We start from the raw sequence: 22,324 nt of genomic DNA, 5'->3' as shown, positions 1-22,324 counted from the left end.
CAGGTGTTTAATCATCCTTGGAGACCCAGGGGCAGTCAGTCGGTACAGGACAACAAAATCACCGGCAAAATCGGGACTGGCTAAGGTTTCCAAGTCATATCAGTCCCAAGTTCATCCCGACCCGACTGACGGCCCCCCCCCCCCCCCCCGCTCCGCACCCGGCGGGAACTCCCACATAAAAGGGACGGGGGCGCTCATTGTACCTTTTGGGTGTTAAAAAAGCTGTCACCTCTTAACGTGTTCAGCCTCAAAAGGTCCACAGTGGGAGCTTTAGCGGGATTGAGCCGATAATTGACATATTTTTAATTTTGTCTAATTAAAACCCATAATTTGGTACCTCGTAAGGGTAGAAAAAAAAAATCATGCCACGCCCACAAGACAGGATTTTGGTACCTCTTAGGGGTTCACTTCAACATTTCTGACGAGCACCCACGTCCTTTTTATATGGGAGTCCCCCTTCCACTGGGGACTGCCCTTGCATCTCACGAGGATGAATCCAACAAAAAGTAAATGTTTTTAGGCCAAGGGTTAGAGTAAGTTGAAGGTTTGGGTTGTGTCTGCAGTGTGTTTTCTTTACCTTTACTGTGCTGCCTACATTTTAAACTGATTGAGTGGAAACACTGAGACAATGGTTTTAAGAACCAGCTAAATTGTCACTTTGTCTGTAAACAAATGGTTCCAACTAAGAAATCGGCCAAGAATACCAGTATTTCCCAGAGACAATAATTGAAGATAAAGACAGAAAAGCGATTGTGTGACAATTGGTACGCATTTTCAGTCTTTGTTATGTACCCAGCCCGTAGTCTGGTAGTCACGCAACACTCCCTCAAATATCAGCAGCCATTTCGTTGGGGGGAGCTATGTGTGACATAACAAAAAAAGGCTGCAAAGGAGACTACAGGCCTCCACACCAGAAAAAAATCTGACCCATCCAACTGCAGACAATTTTCTCCCAATCGTGTGACACAAAATTCTTGAACATATGCAGTTATATATATATATATATATTTATTAAAAACTGAACTATGGATATCAGATTTCCAGCATTTTTATTGGCCTGCCGGACACAAGCTATCAGTTCATATACCTGCTGTGCCCAATATGGTCAAGGACTGCATCAGCAATAAAGCAAGCTGAAACATTTTTGCAGCTCTGAGATAAAATGGCCAAAAAAGGCCGTTTTTGGACCAGAATTGACCAAGCCAGAAATCGATGCTTTGGTCAACAATACTACCCCCGGGAACACCAAAGAAGAGTTATAGATGCTGAGTTTTAATAAAACATATTAAAAAGGATGGGGTTACCATCAATAACAAACTGAAGTGTCCAATTGTTTCTTCAACATCAGCTGAATGTTCACTTGATTCTATGTACATGTACATTGTAACCTCTGGAATTGCCTCCAGATTGTTAGCGAAACGTCATTATACATAAACCCCTGGTGTGACTCAAATTGAAATACAGCGTATGCATGAACAGCTCGAGACCCTCGTCTGCTGATAGATGTCATGTTGGAAGGGTTCAAGGCTAAGCAGCATGTTTCTGCTCAAAGGATTACAGTGGATTTGCAAATCACGGTCACCAACGAGACAAAAGATCATGGTTGGGATGCACTGAGAAGAAGAAGGAAGGCTAGATTTTTCAACAATGTATAAATTAAGCAACAACGTAATTTCAAGATCTTAACAGAGCACCCTGAAGATTGTACAAGAAGCCATGCACTCCTTCATGCTGATAAGGATGTTTTTAAGTTTTCATTTTTTTTTCCAAAGAAATTTTGCTTACTGGAAGTGCTTCCCAAAGAATGAGGTTTTTAAGCTCAATTTATCAAAGTTTTTAAAATAATTTATTTCAGTATTTGTTTCCTTTTCTTTCTTTTGTAAAAAGACATGGATTAAAATATTGATTGTCTTCAAAGAATTATTTACCCCAACAGTGACATTTCTTGTTTACAAACATTGACATCACATTTCTTTTGATATTTAAATTTGCCACCCATGGAAAATAAGAAGTCATTGTTTCAACAACCAATTAGGTTCTGGTTGGCATATTAATAACAATTAATGGGTGACGTCAATGGGTGAGAAACACTGCTACATATACAAAAACCATTTATACCTTTATAGAAAGAAAACGATTTTGTGACAAGTTTGTAAATGTTGAGTCAACCCAAAATAATTGAAAATGAAACATATTCACCACAATTGCACGAAAAGAATGCAAAAGTGCTTCCAAAAATTCTGAATTTTTTAACTGACACAGTAGGGGTCATGCCTACTTTTGTTACTGTCTTGTAACACTCCCAAACAAAGGTCTTTGGTCTCCTTTGCCCACAACTTTATCAGATTCCCCAAAATTTTAAAGTCACAGAGATATGGACCCAATAACCTTTCAGGGTTGTCACATGCACGGTTGCATTCTTTTTCCTTTCTCGGAACAGCTACATTTTCATTTTAATTGAGTGAACTGTAGGTAGTCTCTGAATTATGGAGAAAACACGTGGTATTTGTGCAGATCACTATTCTTAAAAAGATTTTCGTTTTTTTTTTCCTTTCACTAATTTTTAAAGTTTGGATTTTACTTTTCCCATAAGCTTCTGAAGATGCATAGCTAATATCTTGTGCCCTTTGATTTCGAGTCTATCCAACATCGATAACTGCAATGGATTTAGATGTCCTTGGAACATTCTCACAAAATCTTCAGAGTCCATAATCAAGGTACAACCAACTTCACCCCCAGGAAATGAACCACTTCCAACACTTCCTACAATGTCAAAAAATCAACTGTCTTTAAATAGTCAATGATAATATTATTGTACTTTTCTAATAATTATTATTATAGTGCAACCTCTATTAAGTGGCCACTCTCAATTAAACGGCCGCTTTCTAAAGTTCAGAATTATCTGCTGCTGCTTATTGCTCTTTTACCTCTATTAAGCGGCCAGCAAATTATCCTTTCAAGCGAAACAGTGACAGGAAGAAGACAATAAGAATACAATGGGTGATGACTAATAATGACAAGAACTGCAATTTAATCTCCATTGTAATGACAAGTCACAGGCTGCAAATTGTATACACTTGGCCATCCAGTTATTTTAAGTAAATGGTCCATCAAAAGCTAATGAACCACAATAGATTTTACAATGACTGTTGGTGTAAAAAAAAAGGTCTAAGTTTTGTTTCATGGATTTTTAAAATCTCCACATATAATAAGTATCGATGGCAAGATTTTATGCTGTCACCACTGCCCCATGGATCCCACGAGACTGTTAATTGCATGTACAGTATCAATAATAATCTTATTGTTCCTGATGTATGGGTTTGCTAATTGACCAATAGCCTACTGACCAGGCTAATTTTGGCTGGACGACTCTTTGACTGAATGACTCAACAACTCTCCGACTAAAACTGACCAAATTGACTGAGTGACTGACCAGCTGCTCCAAAATTAAATTAATGATTACCTTCATTGTCCTTCAAATCAAGATACCACACTCCAGGTTCTTTTCCTGACAAATGAATTTCAAAGACACCATTCACAATCTGAACAACCTCCTTGCTACAACAACTCTTTATTGCCTCAAACACCTCTTTCACAGCTACGCCTGGGCTACCTGAAGACTCACTTCCCATCATTACAGCCTCTGAAAGCGAAACAGATGAAAAGAATAAAACTAATAATAATTATTTTGCTTCCATTTGAGGTAGATGAGGAAATGTTAGTGCAAATGACTCCATTTCATGCCATTCTAAACTCACAAGGATGCTGTACCTGTCAGAAAATAAAGAGGGGCACATTTTGGAAAAAACTAGTTAGCAAACACGATAGTCAACATCAATGCCAATGTTGACTCTTCATTTTCAAGGCATTGCAAATGCAATTGATACTTTGTTTATCTTCCAGAGGTACTATACAAAGAGGTAAATGTGTTACATAAATGTGACAACATGTGAACAATGGCAACAGCAAAGATTCTCCTCTATATCAGGCAAGTTCCACTGTGCAGTATTAGCATATTGTCTTTCACCTGGTGATACTAAGTATTGGGTGAAGTCCATGATTCCTTCTTCGGTGAGAACCTCCTCATCATAAAGAAACTCCCCAGTTCTTTTTCTACTGTCTCTTGTCAGCATGACATATGCAGCATCAGCCATGATCGAATCTTTGCGGCAGTATTTCAGTGCTTCTTTGTCATACATCACCTCCACTGCAACAGTAGCAATACCTATTGACAAAAAAAATAACACAGATGCCCAAACTTGCATATGACACCTCAAAATGAATTCATAAGCAACATACCTTTCTTGGGCCAAAGGGCATTGACTGCTATTCCATCATTTTTGAATTCTTGCGACATGCCAAGGACACACAAGGTCATTCCAAACTTGGATACTGAGTATGCTTTTTAAAAAAACCAAACAACACAATTAAGATAGGTACACTACAGGGTATATGTGCTTAATATCATGGTTCATCTTTTAAACTTATATCAAAAATATGCAAGTAATAATTTAGATGTATGCCCAAGGCGCGGTGGCCTCATGGTTAGAGTGCTTGACTCCGGATCGAGTGGTCCGGGTTCGAGTCCTGGCTGGGGACATTGTGTTGTGTTCTTGGGCAAGACACTTTACTCTCACGGTACCTCTCTCCACCCAGTTGTATGAATGGGTACCGGCGAAATGCTCGGGGTAACCCTAGCTGCGATGGACTTGCATCCCATCCAGGGGGGAGTAGAAATACTCTTAGTCGCTTCATGCTAATGAAACCGGAAACAAGTGCCGGCCTGATGGGCCTTATGGCTCGTAAGCAGAGACTTTTTTATGCCCAATTTTGGCGTCCAACAAAAAGTGTCCCTTTTAAGCCTTTGCTACCTTTGTAATTTACAACAATAAGGTAAGGGCAAAGGTTAGCATTATTTATAGCTTATGGTAAATACAGCTGTTTATCCTTATCCTTACTCGATGAGCAGCATTTGGGGGGACACTTTGTAACATTAATTGTTTGTATTTCGAGACACAAGAGATGTTGAAGTCGGCAAGAAGAGCATGGTGACAGTTCATGACGCTTGTTGAAATCGACACCTAATTACTTCCATTTCTGGACATACCTGTCAACTTAGAACTAGATGTTAAATAACTACACCAGCTCACATCACTAGTACTTGAGACACTCAGATGTAAAATCCAAAACAGGTTTGTATAGGTTTAATTACATATTTCTATACACCTTATTCCAAAATGGCTACCATCTTAATATTCTTTTGTTGATATTCAAATTACCCCTTTTTGCCTCGTTTTTAAGCTAAAAAATGAAAAGAATATTTTATCTTGAACGAGGCAATAAGGGCCAATTTGTATGCATGCACATAAATCAGCGGCCATTTTGGAATAAGGTGTATTATATATGGTATGATAGGAATCCATGAACAAGAGAAGCCATTAGGATTTTAACCCAAATCATATAAATTAACTCTGGTTTCAATTAATAATAGGGAGCTTAAGCACGCATGTTTTTGAGATGCGGACGGCAACCGGAAAAGAACATTTCGCATTCCAGGACAGTGGTTTCTCCCACATTTTTACACTAATCATCTGTAATGGAGAAAAGATACTTGGCAATGCAAATGTGGTTGTGTGAGACACAAGTCAAAAGGGAAAACAGCTCACTTCCATTGAGCGTCCATGTCTCAAAAACGCGCGTGCATAAGCTCCCTAATAATACTATAACAGCAACAGAGAATGACTTCAAGGTATTCTTATCAGCTTTTAGTTAGCACCGCCTTTCCATATTACTACTTGATAAAACTCTACTGAGGATGAACAGCTGTAATACACCATCATTATTAAAAGCTGAACTACACATATCAGATTTCCAGCATTTTCATTGGCTTGCCGGACACAGGTTATCAGTTCATATACCAGCTGTGCCTAATATGGTCAAGGAACGCATCAGCAATAAAACGAGCTGAAAACATTTGTGCAGCTCTGAGAAAAAATGGCTGACAAAAGCCATTTTGGACCGGAATTGACCAAGGCAGAAAGATAAAATCAACATCGAAGAGTTGTTGATCCTGAAGTTTTTTATAAAACAAGCCCAAGTAGAATAATTATTATTCTACTTGGGCTTGCTGGATATAAAATGATTATAACCAACATCTATCACCTCATAATTATCCAATGCACCCTTGTAGAATAATATTGTTAATTAACCTTCCAAGAACTAAACTTGTAGTAATTAGTTGACCCTGGGTGTTTTAGCAAGGCAGTGAGAGTAATTAAAATCACCCAAAACATACATACCCACATACCAATGTTGTCTTTAAACCATTCATGTTTCATATTCATTGGCACAGTAATGTTCAATATGTGAGGGTTGGATGCAGCTTTGAGATAAGGAAGGCAGGCTTTAGAACTGTGACAAAAAACATTCAGGGTCTATGACTTTTATTGTGAAGTTAAAGCTTAAGATTTTGAAAGTGTGTTTGCTTAACACCTGTCTGGCAAAAATTTGAGCTTTGATTTTTATCCAGAGGCTGTTTACTTTGAGTGTAAATTTTGGATTTCATGGTCCGCCATTACTCACGCTCAAAACTGACTGACTGGATCACAGTAGGTTGGGTCTACGGAAAAGTGACATTATTTACTCAATAGCCTAAAATTTCAGCATGTAAACGCAGTTTATTATGTATACAAAACACAAGTTTAAAAATCTGAAAGCCTGAAACTCCCATGCTGCATATTAATTCAGTTGAATACAAACGCATTGCATTCTTAACCCTTTCACCCCTAAACCAGCCTAAACCAGTCATAGTTAGTATTTACTCTGTTGAACACCAGATGATTTTACTCATTAATGGGGAACCCCCAGGAGTCAATATGTTAACGCAGTGAATCTTTGATGTTATATTCTCCTCAAACCAGCTCTCTCAAGATTTTAAAGTTAGTAACGGCGGACCATTTAAAAGAAAAATTCCAGTTCAAATATACAACTGTGTTTTTGAAATTAAGGCTTAACACTTGGGTTAATTACAGTACTTAGTGTTTAGTTGACATAGTTTTGAAATTTAAAGTAAAAAAAGATTTGATTTTTGATCATAGTACCACTTTAAGGTAATGAATGCAGTTATATGCACATACCGGTAAAAGCAACAAGGAAATTGTTGACATCTACATACAGGAAAAAGAAACTCACCATAGATATGTCCCTCTGGCATTAACATTACTCATCAAGTCATACCTGGAATAATGAAAAACACATTGACAACAATCAATGGTCAGTCCACACATTAATTTTGCTTACCACCACTGGTCTGTTACATGTAGTATTTTCATCTTACTTTTTCATTGTCGTTTCCAAAGTTCCTGTCAAATTTATGACACTCGCATTGTTGACAAGTATGTCGATACCACCAAATTTCTTCACCGCTTCTTGCACTGCCTTATACACAGCTTCTTCATCACGAATATCCACAGCGCATGGTAAGCACTTCCCGCCAACCTCTTCAACTGTAAAAAAAAGTGTCCCCCAAATCTATGTATAATTAAGTGGATCATGCCTATCTTTTGTATCTAACCTGCACAAATTATTTTATTCACCAATCCTTTAAGGTGGCGAAATACAAGATACAAAAAACCCTAAACTTGGCGCGCAACATTGTTTCCTTGCAAGTTTGGGTCGATGTTTCGCGTTTTTCACCTTGCATGATCAACTTGTCGCGCAACAAAAACATTTGTTGCGGGTTGAAGAAAGTTGTTGCGAAAAGTAGAGCGCAGGTCTACTCTGAGCAACAAATTTTGGCTTTGTTTCTCGTTTTTCATCAAGCTCACAACTTGTCGCACACCAAATGTGCTCGTGTACTAGCAAATCGACCAATCAGCACCCTGCATTTCTTCAACCCGCAACAAATGTTTTTGTTGTGGGTCAAGTTGATCACGCAAGGTGAAAAACGCGAAACATCGACCAAAACTTGCAACGAAACAATGTTGCGCGACAAGTTGAGGGTTTTTGTATCTTGTATTTCGCCGCCTTTACGGGAGCACATAAGCCTAACAACTTGACCTGCTCCCAACTGCGTGGCTTCATAGCTCAGTTGGTAGAGCAATGCACCGGAATCATAGAGGTCATTGGTTTGAATCCTGTTGAAGTTGCTTGAAGTTTTGAGGTGCTATGAGAGACAATTGCTTAAATTGTCCAGATAAGTGTGAAGATCACTTTTATCTTTCGTATACATAATAATTACTATAACCAGCACTTAAACACACACATTAAGCTCATTCATGCATAAGATTATGTTCCATGCATACAGTGTGATTGACAAACAAGAAACGAAACACGAAATAATCAAAGGAAAGTGTGCACAAGCGCAACGATATTGAAAAGCGATAAGTAAAGTAAAGATAAGTAATTACATATACTGGTTGCAGGAATCGAACGGGGCCGAAACCCTGTAAACACGCCCTAGGGGCACCCATGGTACGCCTACAACATTGCTAATTCTGACAAATGTTAAATGCCTGTAAAGTACTTACTTTACCCTGGGTGACAATGAAGTTCTTTCTAAGGACCATGAAAAACGCTAGGTGATTCGGAGTAAACGATTAAGAACGGACAAAATTTTACCTCAAAAATTCTATATTCCTCTGGCAACCAAGGTAAATAATTATTTTAAAGCTTACCTTGCCTTAAAATCTCGAGGAAAATATCGCAATATTCTAATCTAATCAACTTCAACAGTACCGGTCCGCACCTTCTTTTGCTGCAGTATAAATAGTCCCAGGTAGCTTCGGATGGGGCTCAGCTGTTTTGGCAGCAATGACGATGTTCGCCCCATCTCTTGCTGCTTTAAGAGCTATCGCCTTTCCAATTCCACGACTTGAGCCGGTTATAAACAACGTTTTCCCGGCTAGTTTTCTAAATATTGGGATACGTGAAACTTAATTAGATAAGGAGAATAATTTTCAAGGCCTAAGAAAGCTAGAAAGGTTCCGTTTTCGAGGAGAAAAATATCAGTTTCTACCCTGTGTTGGCAATCATTTTCCATTCATTCTCTTTCCATCCGATAAGTAAAGAGAGGTCAGCGCCCTTCATATTACAGAGCAGCCTCGTTCCTGGAGATGTTTAGCGCCAATTTTTCAAGATGGCAGAAAAACTTCAAATGGGACGCAATAAAAGAAAGAGAGAAAAATATATTAGTCAGGAGTCCGTAAAGAAGAAATCAAAGGAACCAAAAGAATTAAGGGAGCTTGCTCTTAAAGAGATCGCTAGTCTTAACGATGAGATTTGTCATTTGGAGGACGAAATAGATCAAACAGAGTACACATCTGCGGGTCAGTATACTATTGAAACATTACAAAGGGTGACCTCTGACCTTTTGCGAAATGTTCAGCCTTCTTCATTGCAAGAAAATAATGGCAACGAAATTGAAAAAGACATTGATGCCTTACAAAGTCGACTTAGTTCACTGGAAGCTTTTACGGGAATCAAATTTGTGGAAAATAGCATCTCAGTGTTGTCCAAAACGCAGAGTACTTCAGTTTTGCTCCGTCGATTATCGGGCACTTGTCACGTGATTCCATTTACTGTTGAATTTGAGGTCCAAGAAGATGAGCAGAGAAGTTCTACTTGTTCAGGTATACCTGTTTACAAATCGTTTCCTTTTTTACAAACTGGCAGATTGGGAGTGCCGGCTTTGAAGGAACATAGGCTTTTGCAATAATATTAAAGGGTTGGCATATTTTCTCCGAAAATGCTGACAAAATTGACCTCTTCAGCTATGTTTTTCTTCAACACATAAATATTATTATTTGTATTTCTGCCATCATCAAGGGGTCCAGATAAAAGATACACATTCAAAGCCTAGTTTATGGATGTCCTATCTGGTTACAATTTACCAAAACACCATGAAAAACCTTTAATGTTAATGTTGAAGACATTTGACGTGTAAAGTTATTCCAAAAATTTCATCCTGACATTCTACAAGAAAAAACTACATTCCATTTGTTTTTCAAGTTGTCTGACAGTACAGAGGATTTCACAAAACAACATTAACTAGGAAACTATTTGCTTGCCAACAGCCGTAAGGAAAACTGAAATCTCCCAAGGGCACATCATACCTTAATTTTAGCATCTAGTATGCCATTTGAAAACCCAGCTGTTTAAAAGTAAAACCAAAACATTGCACTTGTGATATAACAATAAGTACCAAGAGTTAAAAATTCTGTATCCAATTCAATTTTTATTTGCACCATTTTAGTATTTCCTATTAATTACAGCATTACAAAGGTATATACTGGTACTTCATTGAGAACAATAAAGAAAAAACGTTTCTTAAAATTGGCCACAGTGACATGCCAGTGTTGCTCTTTATTTTGCCAGTCAGAAACAATGACTACATACTGTAGTTATCTTCTTTCACTTTGCACATTTTCATGCAGACAAAACACAGTGAAACGCATGACGTTTCCATTGCTTATCGTTTCCCAAAGTCTCCTATCATCTGGCCTAAAATCTCCCTTGAATGCAGGAAAATAATAAAATAATTATTATGTACTTCTCTCGTTCAAATGTCATCTGCTTTAATTTATGTGTGACAAATGAATGTCAGACTTTCAAGGTAACATTCTTTGCCTTTTGTTTTGTCTTACATGTACATGAAAAGACTCTGCATCTGTTGAAGAAAACAACACAGTTTTGAATAGACTTAAAATAGATGTCACAGAGCCTCTTGCCAGTCAGGAACTTTCAAAGTTCATTCAAGCGACTGAAAAAGACAAAGCCTTGCAACCATTCTTCATTGGATTAATACAATATGCTGAATGGCACAAAGATAGACAACGGACATTTCAGCACTTTAAAATGAAGTACCCTGAAACTGTTCAGTTGGTTGGCATGCCAACAGGAAGCCAGGCAATACAACTGCAGAATAGAAATAAACCTGGACTTGTTTTCATGGTATATTGGAGACTTGACATAGATGAATCTGGCCAAGTTACGCCGGATTTTCAAGTCCATGCAGTGGCACCACTAAAACAAACTGGTCAAAAAGACAAGCATTCTTTACTAAGAAGTGTGCCAGAACAATTTCAGAAAGTTTTGCCAACTCTTGGTTTTGAGCAGTCCATTGAGTTGGTGATTGGAATCTTATGTAGATAATACAAACATTATTTTTTAATTTATTTATTTCACCATTCAAACCCATGCTGACTCATCAAATTTTAATCAACAGTTTCGTTTTTTAGTGCTGTCAATCAGTAAAGCGAAACACATCAAAGGGTGTCATTGTGCATTTTGATTGGCTTATTTAAATCAGCTTGCTTGGTTTCTCTTTTGAACAGTACACATATTGTCACTGCTAGTATGACTGGCTGCGGTAAAACAAGAAGCGTCACAGTTAGAGGATTTCTTGTGTACATTTATTGCTAAACTTTTGCTCACTTAAAGCATTTGAGGGTTAAGACACCTGCAGAATCTAGGTATTACCTTAATAAACAACACAACATGAAAGTACTGCTCAGTAGCTTTCATTTAAATGGTCACACTTTAGGATTACACTCACAGACTCAAAAGATAGAACCACTATGTACAGCATAATAAACAGCACCACAGGAAAGTACTGCTCAGTAGCTTTCATTTGAATGGTCACACTTAAGGATTTCACCCACAGACTCAAAAGATAGAACCACCTTGTACAGCATAATAAACAGCACCACAGGAAAGTACTGCTCAGTAGCTTTCATTTGAATGGTCACACTTAAGGATTTCACCCACAGACTCAAAAGATAGAACCACCTTGTACAGCATAATAAACAGCACCACAGGAAAGTACTGCTCAGTAGCTTTCATTTGAATGGTCACACTTAAGGATTTCACCCACAGACTCAAAAGATAGAACCACCTTGTACAGCATAATAAACAGCACCACAGGAAAGTACTGCTCAGTAGCTTTCATTTGAATGGTCACACTCTAGGATTTCACACACAGACTCAAAAGATAGAACCACCTTGTACAGCATAATAAACAGCATCACAGGAAAGTACTGCTCAGTAGCTTTCATTGAAATCTTCACACTTTAGGATTACAACCACAGACTCAAAAGATAGAACCACCTTGTACAGCATAATAAACAGCACCACAGTAGAGTACTGCTCAGTAGCTTTCATTTGAATGGTCACACTTTAGGATTTCACTCACAGACTCAAAAGATTGAACCACCTTGTGCAGCATAATAAACAGCACCAAAGGAAAGTACTGCTCAGTAGCTTTCATTCCACCTTGTACTGTACAAGACCATTTGATTCCTCAATTTTTATAAAGAACTCAACTTCCGCTTTGCCAATTTAGCTGCGACGGCTATGTTGGCGATTTTTCTGCAGTGTCGCCACATTCAGCTTATACTTTATGTACTCGATCAAACACAGCTGAGCTTTTCTAGAAAATTTTTTGCTCATGCAAGTGCGGCAGGTATTCACGAGATGCGCTGATAACTAACTGATATCCAGCTAAAAAGGATCTTCACGCCTATTGGGAGTATGAAGAAAAAAACCCGGTTTAGATTGAGTACTTCATAGTACCGGTACCATTCCAGCTGAAAAGTTGACCTGGGGGGAGGGGTGAGGAAGTTACTGTGTCAGAGGTTACCAAATTTCTAGTCGATTTCACTTACGGTCCAAAAATTAGCACTACCTTGTGCAGTATAACAACCATCGCTTAATTAAACGAAGTAGTAGCTTTCATTTTAAAAGTAACACTTAAGGACTTGAACTTTATCAAGTTCTCTATTGCCTTGTTAATATCGCGAGTTTGTGTTTTTGTGACGCCAATATTGGCACTATTTGTTGCTATACAGGCCATATTGTTTCGCATTCCAACGAAATTTCACAGTTTCAACCACTTCAATAGCCGTGTTAACCTTCATTTTGCAAGCCTTCATGTTTGCGTTTTTTTTCGCGGGTCTCTGGTGTCTGCCTTTGCTGCTAGCATGCATCGTGTCGCGAATTTCAGCAGCACAATCTCCCCTGATTATAGTTTCGATGGACGCCCTGGACTGGCGAATTCTGCGAAGTCAAGTTGCTAACACACCGAATTTCGACTTCATAGCTCAAACCGGCGTGAAGGCCGAATATATCAAGAACGTTGAACCGATTTTAACGTGGCCGAACCACCACTCTATTTTAACGGGTCTCTACTCGGAAAGCCACGGTATCGTATCGAACATATTTTGGGACCCTGTCTACGAAGAAATGTTTGTCTTCGGATACGACTGCTCTTGCTTCGACCCAAAATTTTACAACGACTCAGAACCAATATGGCTGACTCTCCAAAAGAACGGCGGCCGAAGCGCGTCGTATTTCTGGCCTGGAACTACAAGCTACGCAGAGAAACCCACGTACCACAAAAAAGAAACTTGCCTTTTGGATTGCAGAGCTATACATGCAAAGGATTTACCGAAGTATAGAAATAGGACGTTGCCAGGTTTTCCACCATACGTTCATTGTGCGTTTAATTTTAGCATTCCTTGGTCCGACCGTATAAATCAGGCGATAGAATGGCTCCTTTTGGACGAACCTCCGCAGTTTTTGGCTTTATACTTTTATGTGTTAGATAGCATAGGCCATCTGTATGGTCCCTACTCGCAACAGTACAGAGAGACCTTGGAAAAACTTGACAGAGATGCGGTGGGACTTTTGCTAAAACGATTGGAAGAGACTGGGCTTCTTGAGAAGGTGAGATTGAGTAAATCCTAATCATGATGAACACGCATTTTTGTTTTTTTGTTTTTTTTTTTTTAACAAATATATTTATTTCAACAAAAAGAGCACTACTTACATGCACAATTACTTACATCATTTACACAAATTTACTTGCATCAATGGTAAATAAGGAACTCAACTACTTACAAACTACTTACAATACGATACTTACACTTACAGAGCAGTACTTACACTGCTTACGGACAAACAACAGCAACTAATGGGCGAAAAATAAATAAATAAATAAACATACAATTAAAAAAGTGGCATAATGACAGGAACAGTGCGCTAAGAAAGATAAGGAGACAGTATCCATTTTTTTCTTAAGAAGTCTTTGTTACTGATTATTTTTTCAGTTTCATATTTTGCTACAATTTTGGCTCGAAATCCATGAATGTTTGGAAGAATTTGGTTATTTCTGCGATTCCACAAGAAAAGCTTTCCAATTATTATAATATAGTTCAGCAATATATATAAAGGGTGAGTAGTTTCAGTGATAATTCCAACGATGAACACGCATATTCTCCATACTTTTTATCGATCATGTGTTATGAAGGCAATGAGGAGAATTTTCAGAATAGCAGCACTAGTCTACTACCTAGTGGACATATCTCTTGGTCTCGATAACGCTTGTGGCTTATCCGGCGCCGGATTGTTCTATCGACCTTCTAACCCTTTTAACTTATGGCACCAGTGTGTATGTTGGATTAAGAGGGTAAAAGATAAGTACATTTTTCAATTGATTGCTATTCAAGTTAAATATTTCCCTCATTTCACGGGTTGTAAGCGTATCCTCCAATGAGATGGCATAAAAACGAAAAAGTGTTTCAAACCAAAACCAAACACGATTTTAAATAATAGAAATTCTCAATTCTGAAAAAGCTACAGCAAAGTACTGCTCGATACTCATATATTTAGGACTAACGTGTACAGCAAAATGGACAGCGCCACATGAAAGTACTGCTCAGTGGCTTTCATTTGAGTGGTCACACTTTAGGATTTCACCCACAAACTCGGAACGTTAGAACCACCTTGTACACATAATAAGCGTCACCACAGAAAAGCACAGCTCAGTAGCTTTCATTTGAATGGTCACACTTTAGGATTACACCCACAGACTCCGAAAAGTTAAACTTTGTACAGCATAATAAAGAAAGTGCTGCTCAGTAGCTAATAATCTATGAAACATGACAACAGTTAGAACCAGCTTGCACAGCGTAATAACAGACGCCACCAGGAGCTACACTGTATCATTTGAACGGACACTTTAAAGAATCAATCCCGGATTGAAACTTAAATGTTGGCGCCGCATCATAATTCAGCAACTTGCGTATTTTAAGTCAGATTATACTTTATTTCAAGCGTGTCCGGTCAAATTGCGTAAAAAAAAGCCAGTATTACAAGCTCAAGTGGCCTTATCCAATTTCCATGAACGTAAATGCAGTACAACAAACACCCGCATATAAGAACCCTTTTTTCAGGTTTAAGGGTGATCGTGTTCTTATTTGAGAGGTGCTTAGTGAGAAATCAGCCTGAAAGTGTTCTTATAATGTTCTTAAAATTGATTTCAGAAATTCTTCAAATTATATATTACTGCTGTTTTGTAATAGATTTTATAGTTTGTAATGGTGCTGAACACCATAGTACGTTGATATAAGTTACTGTACTGTATTGTTACCTTATCCTAATACCCTTTCCCTTTGTATTAAGAACATGTTTTATTTATCACATGAGGCTGAATTTGTTCTTATTTATATAGTGCTATATTGGCCAAATTTCAGTCTCATGTTATGAATCCACTTGTTCATAAAATGCGGGTGTTTGCTGTACTAGAACAACAGGTTACGGAACCATTTAATCTCTTAAGAAAGAAACCGACAGCCCAATACTCAACAATTGAGGCATTACACCTCAATAGCCATCATATCTTCAAATAGTGTGATGTTTGATACAGGTCATGCGTCTCTTAGTGACTTCTCGCACTGATATGTTACGAGAAGCGGATTCAATTGAGTGCTTTAAGGACGGCTGCCCACTATTGTTATTGCGCATACGTTCTGCGCATCTCGAGATACTCGGGTTTCTTATCGGTGATACTAACTAATTCAGGGATATTTTTGCGCGGTTTAAAACTATCCAGAGGAAGTAGATCTTAGTAAGTACTCTTGGTATCCAAAAGAAAATTGGTGGTAACCATGCATTTTCGAGAGATAATTAAGCTTCAATTTGAGAAAGAACGCCATACATTGTTTTGTAATTTAAAGCTTTTTGCAGATATTATTCTTGAATTATCTTTGAAAAATGCGTGGTTACCCCCAGTTTTCTTTTTGGATTTCAATGACACTTGTTGAGATCTACATTTCCTGCATAATCATAAAGCGGGGAAAAAATAACTTTGAATTAGTAGGCACCATCCTTAAACCCAGAAGCAAAATAATTGCTTTGGTCACTTACAACGGCAAAAAATCAAATGAACAAGTCGGAGCATTATTCAAACCAAGCACATACAACAGTCGGTAAATGCAGAAAAAAGAGCGCGAGATCGGAATTGGCCATTTCCGAGTTCATGTCTGCCTCCTCTTCAAAGCGAGTCTAAGAGCGAAGTTTTTGTGATGGTAATTAGTTCTACTTTACATATGAATGAAAACTAATTTTCATAACAAAAACTTCGCACTTAGACTCGCTTTGAAGAGGAGGCAGACATGAACTCGGAAATGGCCTATTGTGTTTGCTTTTGTCTTTGACTTCTACTCAAAATGTCATTTTTAAGTAAGTGATCAGCACGCCTAATTTTGAAAAACGTCACAAAGTGTCCCGTTATATGAGGCCAGTTATTTCTGAAATGCATGCCGATTGGTCCATTTTGAATCACGTCATGCTTCACACGCTTTCTTCCGACGGGACTGACGTTAAAAATAGCCTCCGCACGTGCTGCAAAATTAAAAAATAGATTGAAAATAATTATCATGGGGCACAGGGATTCGCTCGCTTACTTCATTTTCTCTTGTCTTATGGTATTTTCGAACATTGCGTTCATGTTAGAGCGGTTTTCAATATTGAGTGTCGAAAGTAATTAGCGAATTACGTTGGTTTTGCATTAGAGCGGTTTTCAATTGAGTGTCGAAAGTAATTAGCGAATTGCATTGGTTTTGCTTTTACTTCACTCAGTGATTGGTTCAAAGTTCTCGCGCCACTCTTTCAACCAATCAGAAGTGAAACCAAAACCAATTGTGGCTCGCGCGTGCACATTTTCCCGCGCTTTGTGCTGGCTACGTGTAATTACTTCGAGTTTTGATTGGTTTACAGGATTGTCTCCGTCCTTTTTGATTGGCTAAAGTAATTACTTTGGTTTTGGTTTTACGACACTCGATTGAAACTTGCTCTACTTCACTCAATGATTGGTTCAAAGTTTCCGCGCCACTCTTTCAACCAATCAGAAGTGAAACCAAAACCAATTGTGGCTCGCGCGTGCACATTTTCCCGCGCTTTGTGCTGGCTACGTGTAATTACTTCGAGTTTTGATTGGTTTACAGGATTGTCTCCGTCCTTTTTGATTGGCTAAAGTAATTACTTTGGTTTTGGTTTTACGACACTCGATTGAAACTTGCTCTACTTTACTCAATGATTGGTTCAAAGTTTCCGCGCCACTTTTTCAACCAATCAGAAGTGAAACCAAAACCAATCGTGGCTCGCGCGTGCACATTTTCCCGCGCTTTGTGTCGGCTACGTGAAATTGCTTCGAGTTTTGATTGGTTTATTTGCTTGTCTCCGTCCTTTTTGATTGGCCAAAGTAATTACTTTGATTTTACGACACTCGATTGAAACTCGCTCTATTTGTAGCTAGTGTTTTGGTATCTGAATTAAAAGCGATGTTGCGGATTTTACATCCGACCCACACCCTGTCTCGGAACAACAACAAAAAATGTGTTGCAAGTTGCTGCACAGCGTGTTGCAGAAAGTAGAGATCCGTTCTACTTTCTAAAACAAAATCAACTCATTTTTTTTTGTTGCGAGACAGGTTGTGCGTGTGATGTAAAACGCGCAACATCGGTTTTCGACAAGTTTAGCAGCAATGTTGCGGGACAAGTTGCTCGTTTTTGTTGCTCTCTAAAATATTATCTTCAATATCCGTGCCCTTAATGAGAAGTCAAAACGGAATGTGTTAAGAAACGTTGAAAGGATAACTCAAAGTGCTACATTTAACCTGTGAGCAGACTCAGTCCTCTTCCCAAAGAGCTCATGCCTTGGCCGCACAGGTTAACGGCTACCCGGCTTAAATGAAGACAAGGAAACTTGAAAACAACAATCTTTTTTTCCTTTAGGTCAACTTAATATTTGTCAGTGATCATGGAATGAATAGCGTGTCATCAACGCGTGTAATTTACTTGGAGGATTTCATAGACTCCTCAGCTTATTTCTTGACTCAAGATGGTCCTATTGTTCATCTGTGGCCCCACCATGGAATGGAAAGTGAAATCGTTAATAACCTTACAAGGAAGCCCATCCCGCATGTCAGGAAAGTGTTTCGAAAAGAGGACATACCCGTGGAATACCACTGGAAGAACAACCGACGGATTCCGCCGATCATCATCGATCCTGCGGTCGGCTGGGTCGTCATACCCTCGAGAAATGATACTTTCTCTGACAAAGGATCGCACGGTTGGCCCTCCTCTGTATCCAAAAGTTATTCGATATTTTACGCCCGCGGGCCTGCTTTTCGGAAAGGGATGATAGTCAACCCTTTCAATACTGTGGACCTCTATCCCTTGATGTGCAAGCTGCTCGGAATTGAGCCTCGTCCGAATAACGGGTCCTTAGAAAATGTGGAAGCTGTTTTGAAAAAGACCAACATGGAAACTCTAAAAGGGGTGCAAATCTTTGTTTGTCCCAGCATTGGTTTGACGATCATACTTGTTGCTTTGGGGCTTTGCGTTGCAGAGTTAATGTAGTTGAAAAGCGAGAATAAAATGCTGCCCTGGGAGCAAAATTATGCAGCGAAAGGGCACGATAGAGTTGCTGAGAGGATACAGTCGAATGATTCCATGACAACACAAACAACAGACGCTAGTCTCAGGAATTATGCGCGAAAGCAAGTTTTAATTGGTTTTCAGTGTTCTTATCTCTCATTGGCTGAGCAGGTGGCTCGCTGCGCAACGAAAGCAATCGTTGAAACGGCTTCAAAACCTTCGAAAGTCGGTGGGAGGTTGGTTTTGAATGAAATGGCCGGTCCCCCTCAAATACTTTTTTTATAAATGTGTGGGGTTTGCCTTTCAGAAATTAGGTAACAAATTCTTTCATCCAACTGATTTAGCCAAAGGATTTTACCGTCAACCCATCTACCCACTAAGGGCAGATATTTTGATATCTCGAGCTGTTAATTAATACCACAATTTTAAAAGGAAGATACCGAGCTTTAATAATTAATTGATATTAATATGGATACTAGTGACTGAATTTTTAAAGAAAAACACTGCATGAAGATAAATTGAGAGCCAGTGTCCATTTAGGCCGATTAAAACGTTGAGCTTTTTTCATGGTTCGTTCGCTTAGCTCAAGGTCTGGATCCGCCACTGGTATCATGGTTGGGAGGGTGATTACTCGGGTATTTACAATACACCAAGCTACTCTAAAATCCGAGGGAGGAATGTCTACGATGTAAAAACTGTCATTTTTAGCAGTTTTGCGAATCAGTTTTATTTTCAACTGCAGCTAAAACCACAAGAATCGTCCAGTTTAAGCTGTTTTTGTTCGCTATGGAAGACGTTTCCCCTTTATCTCTTTTGAAGGGTTATTTTAGTGTGGATGATTAATTATTAAGAAGGTAAGCTAAAGTCACTTTATTTAATGTCGGTAGTTCCTTCAGCTACGGGGCTTGTATTATTCCGTAACCCCCTCCCTCTGTCAGTGCTCTATTTTACTTAAAGCTACAGCTTCACAAATCAGAAGAACATCGAAACAGACGTGTCTGAAGTCGCTGAGGTGCAAGTCTACGCCTGAATTATTTATGTCTCATTTAAGAGATTCGCAGACGGGAAGCCTTAAATCTTCTTGTCATTAATGATAATAAATGATGAGCAAACTACATTAAACACACAGTAGGCTCACTGAGACACCCTAACAACTGTTCAAGACCATGCACTGAAATGATGAACTTATATCTGCATGAATACCTTTATTAATGTCTTTCTGGTTTTTATAACTTCCACTCAGATGGTATGTATCGAAGACGTCAGAGCTTTGACTTCTGTTGGGAGCTCTTGCATTTTTTCAGTAGGGACGAGTCATTATCGACAAAAATTCATCGGCAAACCCATTAAAATGACTGTGACTATTTGGGCGTCCACCTATAAAACTAACCTTGTTCGTCTGGTAAAATTGCAGAAAAGAGTGGTGAGAATCATAGATAAATCTCATTTTAATGCTCATTCTGACCCTATATTTAAGAAAAATGGAATCCTAAAATTCCATGATCTTAACCTGTTACAACTTGGTCAATTCATGTTCTCCTATCAAATTCGAACTCTTCCTCCCAAGTTAGCTAGCAAATTCACTCTAAACAGTCAAATCCACACATATTCAAGAAACTCTCATGCATTTCGTTTGCCTTTCTGTCGGACTAACATTAAACAATTTTCTGTTTTCTATCAGGGATCTAAATTTTACAATTCTCTTGACATTGATATAATCAATTCTTCCTCGACAGCTTCCTTCAAGAAAGCACTTAAGTCGTTCTTTTTTAACAACTATTCTGAAAATTAAGGATTTTGTTCTTCCTGTGTCAAATTGTTTTCACCCTGTAATTTTACTTTCACAACTGTTTACATATTTCAACACCTTAATTAAATGACTAAGTGTTTGTAATTGTATGCTTCATTACCAACTTGTAAGTTAAAACTGTTTTTAATTTTCGTTCATCACTTTATATTTCAACACGTCAAATAATTAAATGTTTGTAATAATTGTATTCTCCGTTGCCAACTTGCATGTCAACGATAGATAGATGCTTTTACTTGGGGAGGCCTAATTTACATAAGCTTAGTAGTTTCTTTTAGGCCTCCTCGCCACCAATGTAATTCAATAATTTTTCTTTCCATCTTCTCTTTTTTGGTTGTTCATATTTGTATTTTAATTTCTTCTTTCTGTGGCAAAAAGTAAATTAAAAAAAAAAAATTAAAATTAAAAAATATTTGAAAGCACAGAGGTTGCTGCAATTAAGACCGCATCGACAGACTGAGCCAATTAATGAGTCCAAAGCGAACTGTATACAGCTGACACTCAGCGGGGGTGGAAAGAAGATCAAAAGCGATTTTGCCGGCTTTTGTCCCTGAATGCATGATAATGGGAAGTTCGATCTTTGAGTAGTCCGCATCACCATTAATCGTATCATATACAAAAAACTTGAAAAGGAAGCAAAGCTTAACGAGTCGAATTTGAGCAAAGTCAATAGGCCATTTCCGAGTTCAAGCCTGCCTCATCTTCAAAGCGAGTCTAAGTGCGAAGTTTTTGTTATGAAAATTAGTTTTCATTCATATGTAATTAGAACTAATTACCATTACAAAAACTTTGCACTTAAACTCGCTTTGAAAAGGAGGCAGACATGAACTCGGAAATAGCCTATTAGCATGTGTGGTAATCGAACAAGAGCAATTCCTAATTGCTTTCGATGTAAAAAAAAAGGGTTCCGGGGGTGGCCTCTTTTGAGACGGGTTCTTAAACTCCCTACGAGCCATGCAACCGACGGGTTGCAACGGGTATGCATCTGCCACAGTTAGGTGGGACACTTAATGAAAATACACAAGTTTGCGTTAGACTGTCGACATGTATAGAAAATGTCATCCTCGACGGTCATTGAGAACTTTAACATTGTTAAATACCTGCTTAGGCTCAAAGAGTGAAGATTAAAACTCAACACTACATAATTCAATAGGGCGCTTTTCATCTACTTATTTGGCCGTAAAGTTGTTTATTATGTATTTGACATTAAGTGGCCCAGCTGTCTGCAGCGGATCCATTTCGTTCCCAACCGTAACCCGGCGAAGGAGGCCAGTCCTATTGTACGTTCGCATTTGTTGGCGATGGAAGTATACCACACCCAAAACGCGCTGCCGCCTCGGTTTTTTATGATCGCGTTACCTCGAGGGGATATCACTGGTATCACCCTTTCATTTAGTTATAAAATAAGAGTTACCCTATTGTGACCCCTTATCCTTCACTGACCATACGGGTGAGTGGTTAGAAATCTCTGGAATCATAGACCAGCCAATTTAATATAAGCTATATCAACCAAGGAAAGTAATCGTTTATAACAATTGGGTATCAGGGTATCAGGCATTGATCATTTGGACGACTGCGAGAGTTTTTCCTTCTGCTTTTATCTTTGGTTTGATTAACGCAACCGCCGGTTCTAAGGCATAATTTGTCATGAGAGATTGCGTTCAATCCAGGTTGTTTTAATGCACTTCAAAATGGAATATCACTGAAACCCTCTATAAAAGATGTTCTCAATGAAGTGTCAACGACTGGCCTGAAAGAATTAACAAAAACTTCGTTGAGAACAGAGGTCATTTCACATATT

General features: G+C 38.5%; 4 protein-coding genes across 7 annotated transcripts in view; 3 read left to right on the top strand and 1 right to left on the bottom strand.

Moving 5' to 3' along the window:
• LOC137973067 (trichohyalin-like) overlaps window positions 1-22,324 on the top strand; it is a 141,944-nt gene that overhangs the window by 115,798 nt on the left and 3,822 nt on the right. The gene's annotated exons all lie outside the window — the stretch shown is intronic.
• On the bottom strand, window positions 1,118-9,118 carry LOC137973077 (hydroxysteroid dehydrogenase-like protein 2). The gene is made up of 9 exons (XM_068819810.1): window positions 9,017-9,118; window positions 8,747-8,910; window positions 7,337-7,505; window positions 7,192-7,236; window positions 6,308-6,411; window positions 4,300-4,401; window positions 4,028-4,225; window positions 3,464-3,643; window positions 1,118-2,763 (listed from the first exon to the last, which is right to left on the bottom strand). The coding sequence occupies exons 1-9, from the start codon at window positions 9,085-9,087 to the stop codon at window positions 2,564-2,566; spliced, it is 1,233 nt and encodes a 410-aa protein (XP_068675911.1). The 5' UTR covers window positions 9,088-9,118; the 3' UTR covers window positions 1,118-2,563.
• LOC137973081 (centromere protein P-like) lies at window positions 9,137-11,469 on the top strand. Its single transcript, XM_068819814.1, has 2 exons — window positions 9,137-9,629; window positions 10,658-11,469. The coding sequence occupies exons 1-2, from the start codon at window positions 9,137-9,139 to the stop codon at window positions 11,149-11,151; spliced, it is 987 nt and encodes a 328-aa protein (XP_068675915.1). The 3' UTR covers window positions 11,152-11,469.
• On the top strand, window positions 12,620-20,919 carry LOC137973074 (ectonucleotide pyrophosphatase/phosphodiesterase family member 5-like). The gene is made up of 2 exons (XM_068819806.1): window positions 12,620-13,722; window positions 18,072-20,919. The coding sequence occupies exons 1-2, from the start codon at window positions 12,928-12,930 to the stop codon at window positions 18,696-18,698; spliced, it is 1,422 nt and encodes a 473-aa protein (XP_068675907.1). The 5' UTR covers window positions 12,620-12,927; the 3' UTR covers window positions 18,699-20,919.

The sequence above is a fragment of the Montipora foliosa genome, chromosome 10 (genome assembly GCF_036669935.1).
Source record: "Montipora foliosa isolate CH-2021 chromosome 10, ASM3666993v2, whole genome shotgun sequence".
NCBI classification, from domain to species: Eukaryota; Metazoa; Cnidaria; class Anthozoa; order Scleractinia; family Acroporidae; genus Montipora; species Montipora foliosa.
This window is presented reverse-complemented; position numbering and strand designations above follow the sequence as displayed.

Bases quoted from the DNA above. Each gene is read 5' to 3' on its own strand.
- LOC137973074 (XM_068819806.1), top strand. From the start codon at position 12,928: ATGTTTGCGTTTTTTTTCGCGGGTCTCTGGTGTCTGCCTTTGCTGCTA. The intron at 13,723-18,071 runs GTGAGATTGAGT...TTTTTCCTTTAG, and splicing joins AGACTGGGCTTCTTGAGAAG to GTCAACTTAATATTTGTCAG.
- LOC137973081 (XM_068819814.1), top strand. From the start codon at position 9,137: ATGGCAGAAAAACTTCAAATGGGACGCAATAAAAGAAAGAGAGAAAAA. The intron at 9,630-10,657 runs GTATACCTGTTT...GTACATGAAAAG, and splicing joins GAGAAGTTCTACTTGTTCAG to ACTCTGCATCTGTTGAAGAA.
- LOC137973077 (XM_068819810.1), bottom strand. From the start codon at position 9,087: ATGAAGGGCGCTGACCTCTCTTTACTTATCGGATGGAAAGAGAATGAA. The intron at 8,911-9,016 runs GTAGAAACTGAT...CCCAATATTTAG, and splicing joins AAAATGATTGCCAACACAGG to AAAACTAGCCGGGAAAACGT. The intron at 4,226-4,299 runs GTATGTTGCTTA...TTTTGTCAATAG, and splicing joins TGCCCTTTGGCCCAAGAAAG to GTATTGCTACTGTTGCAGTG.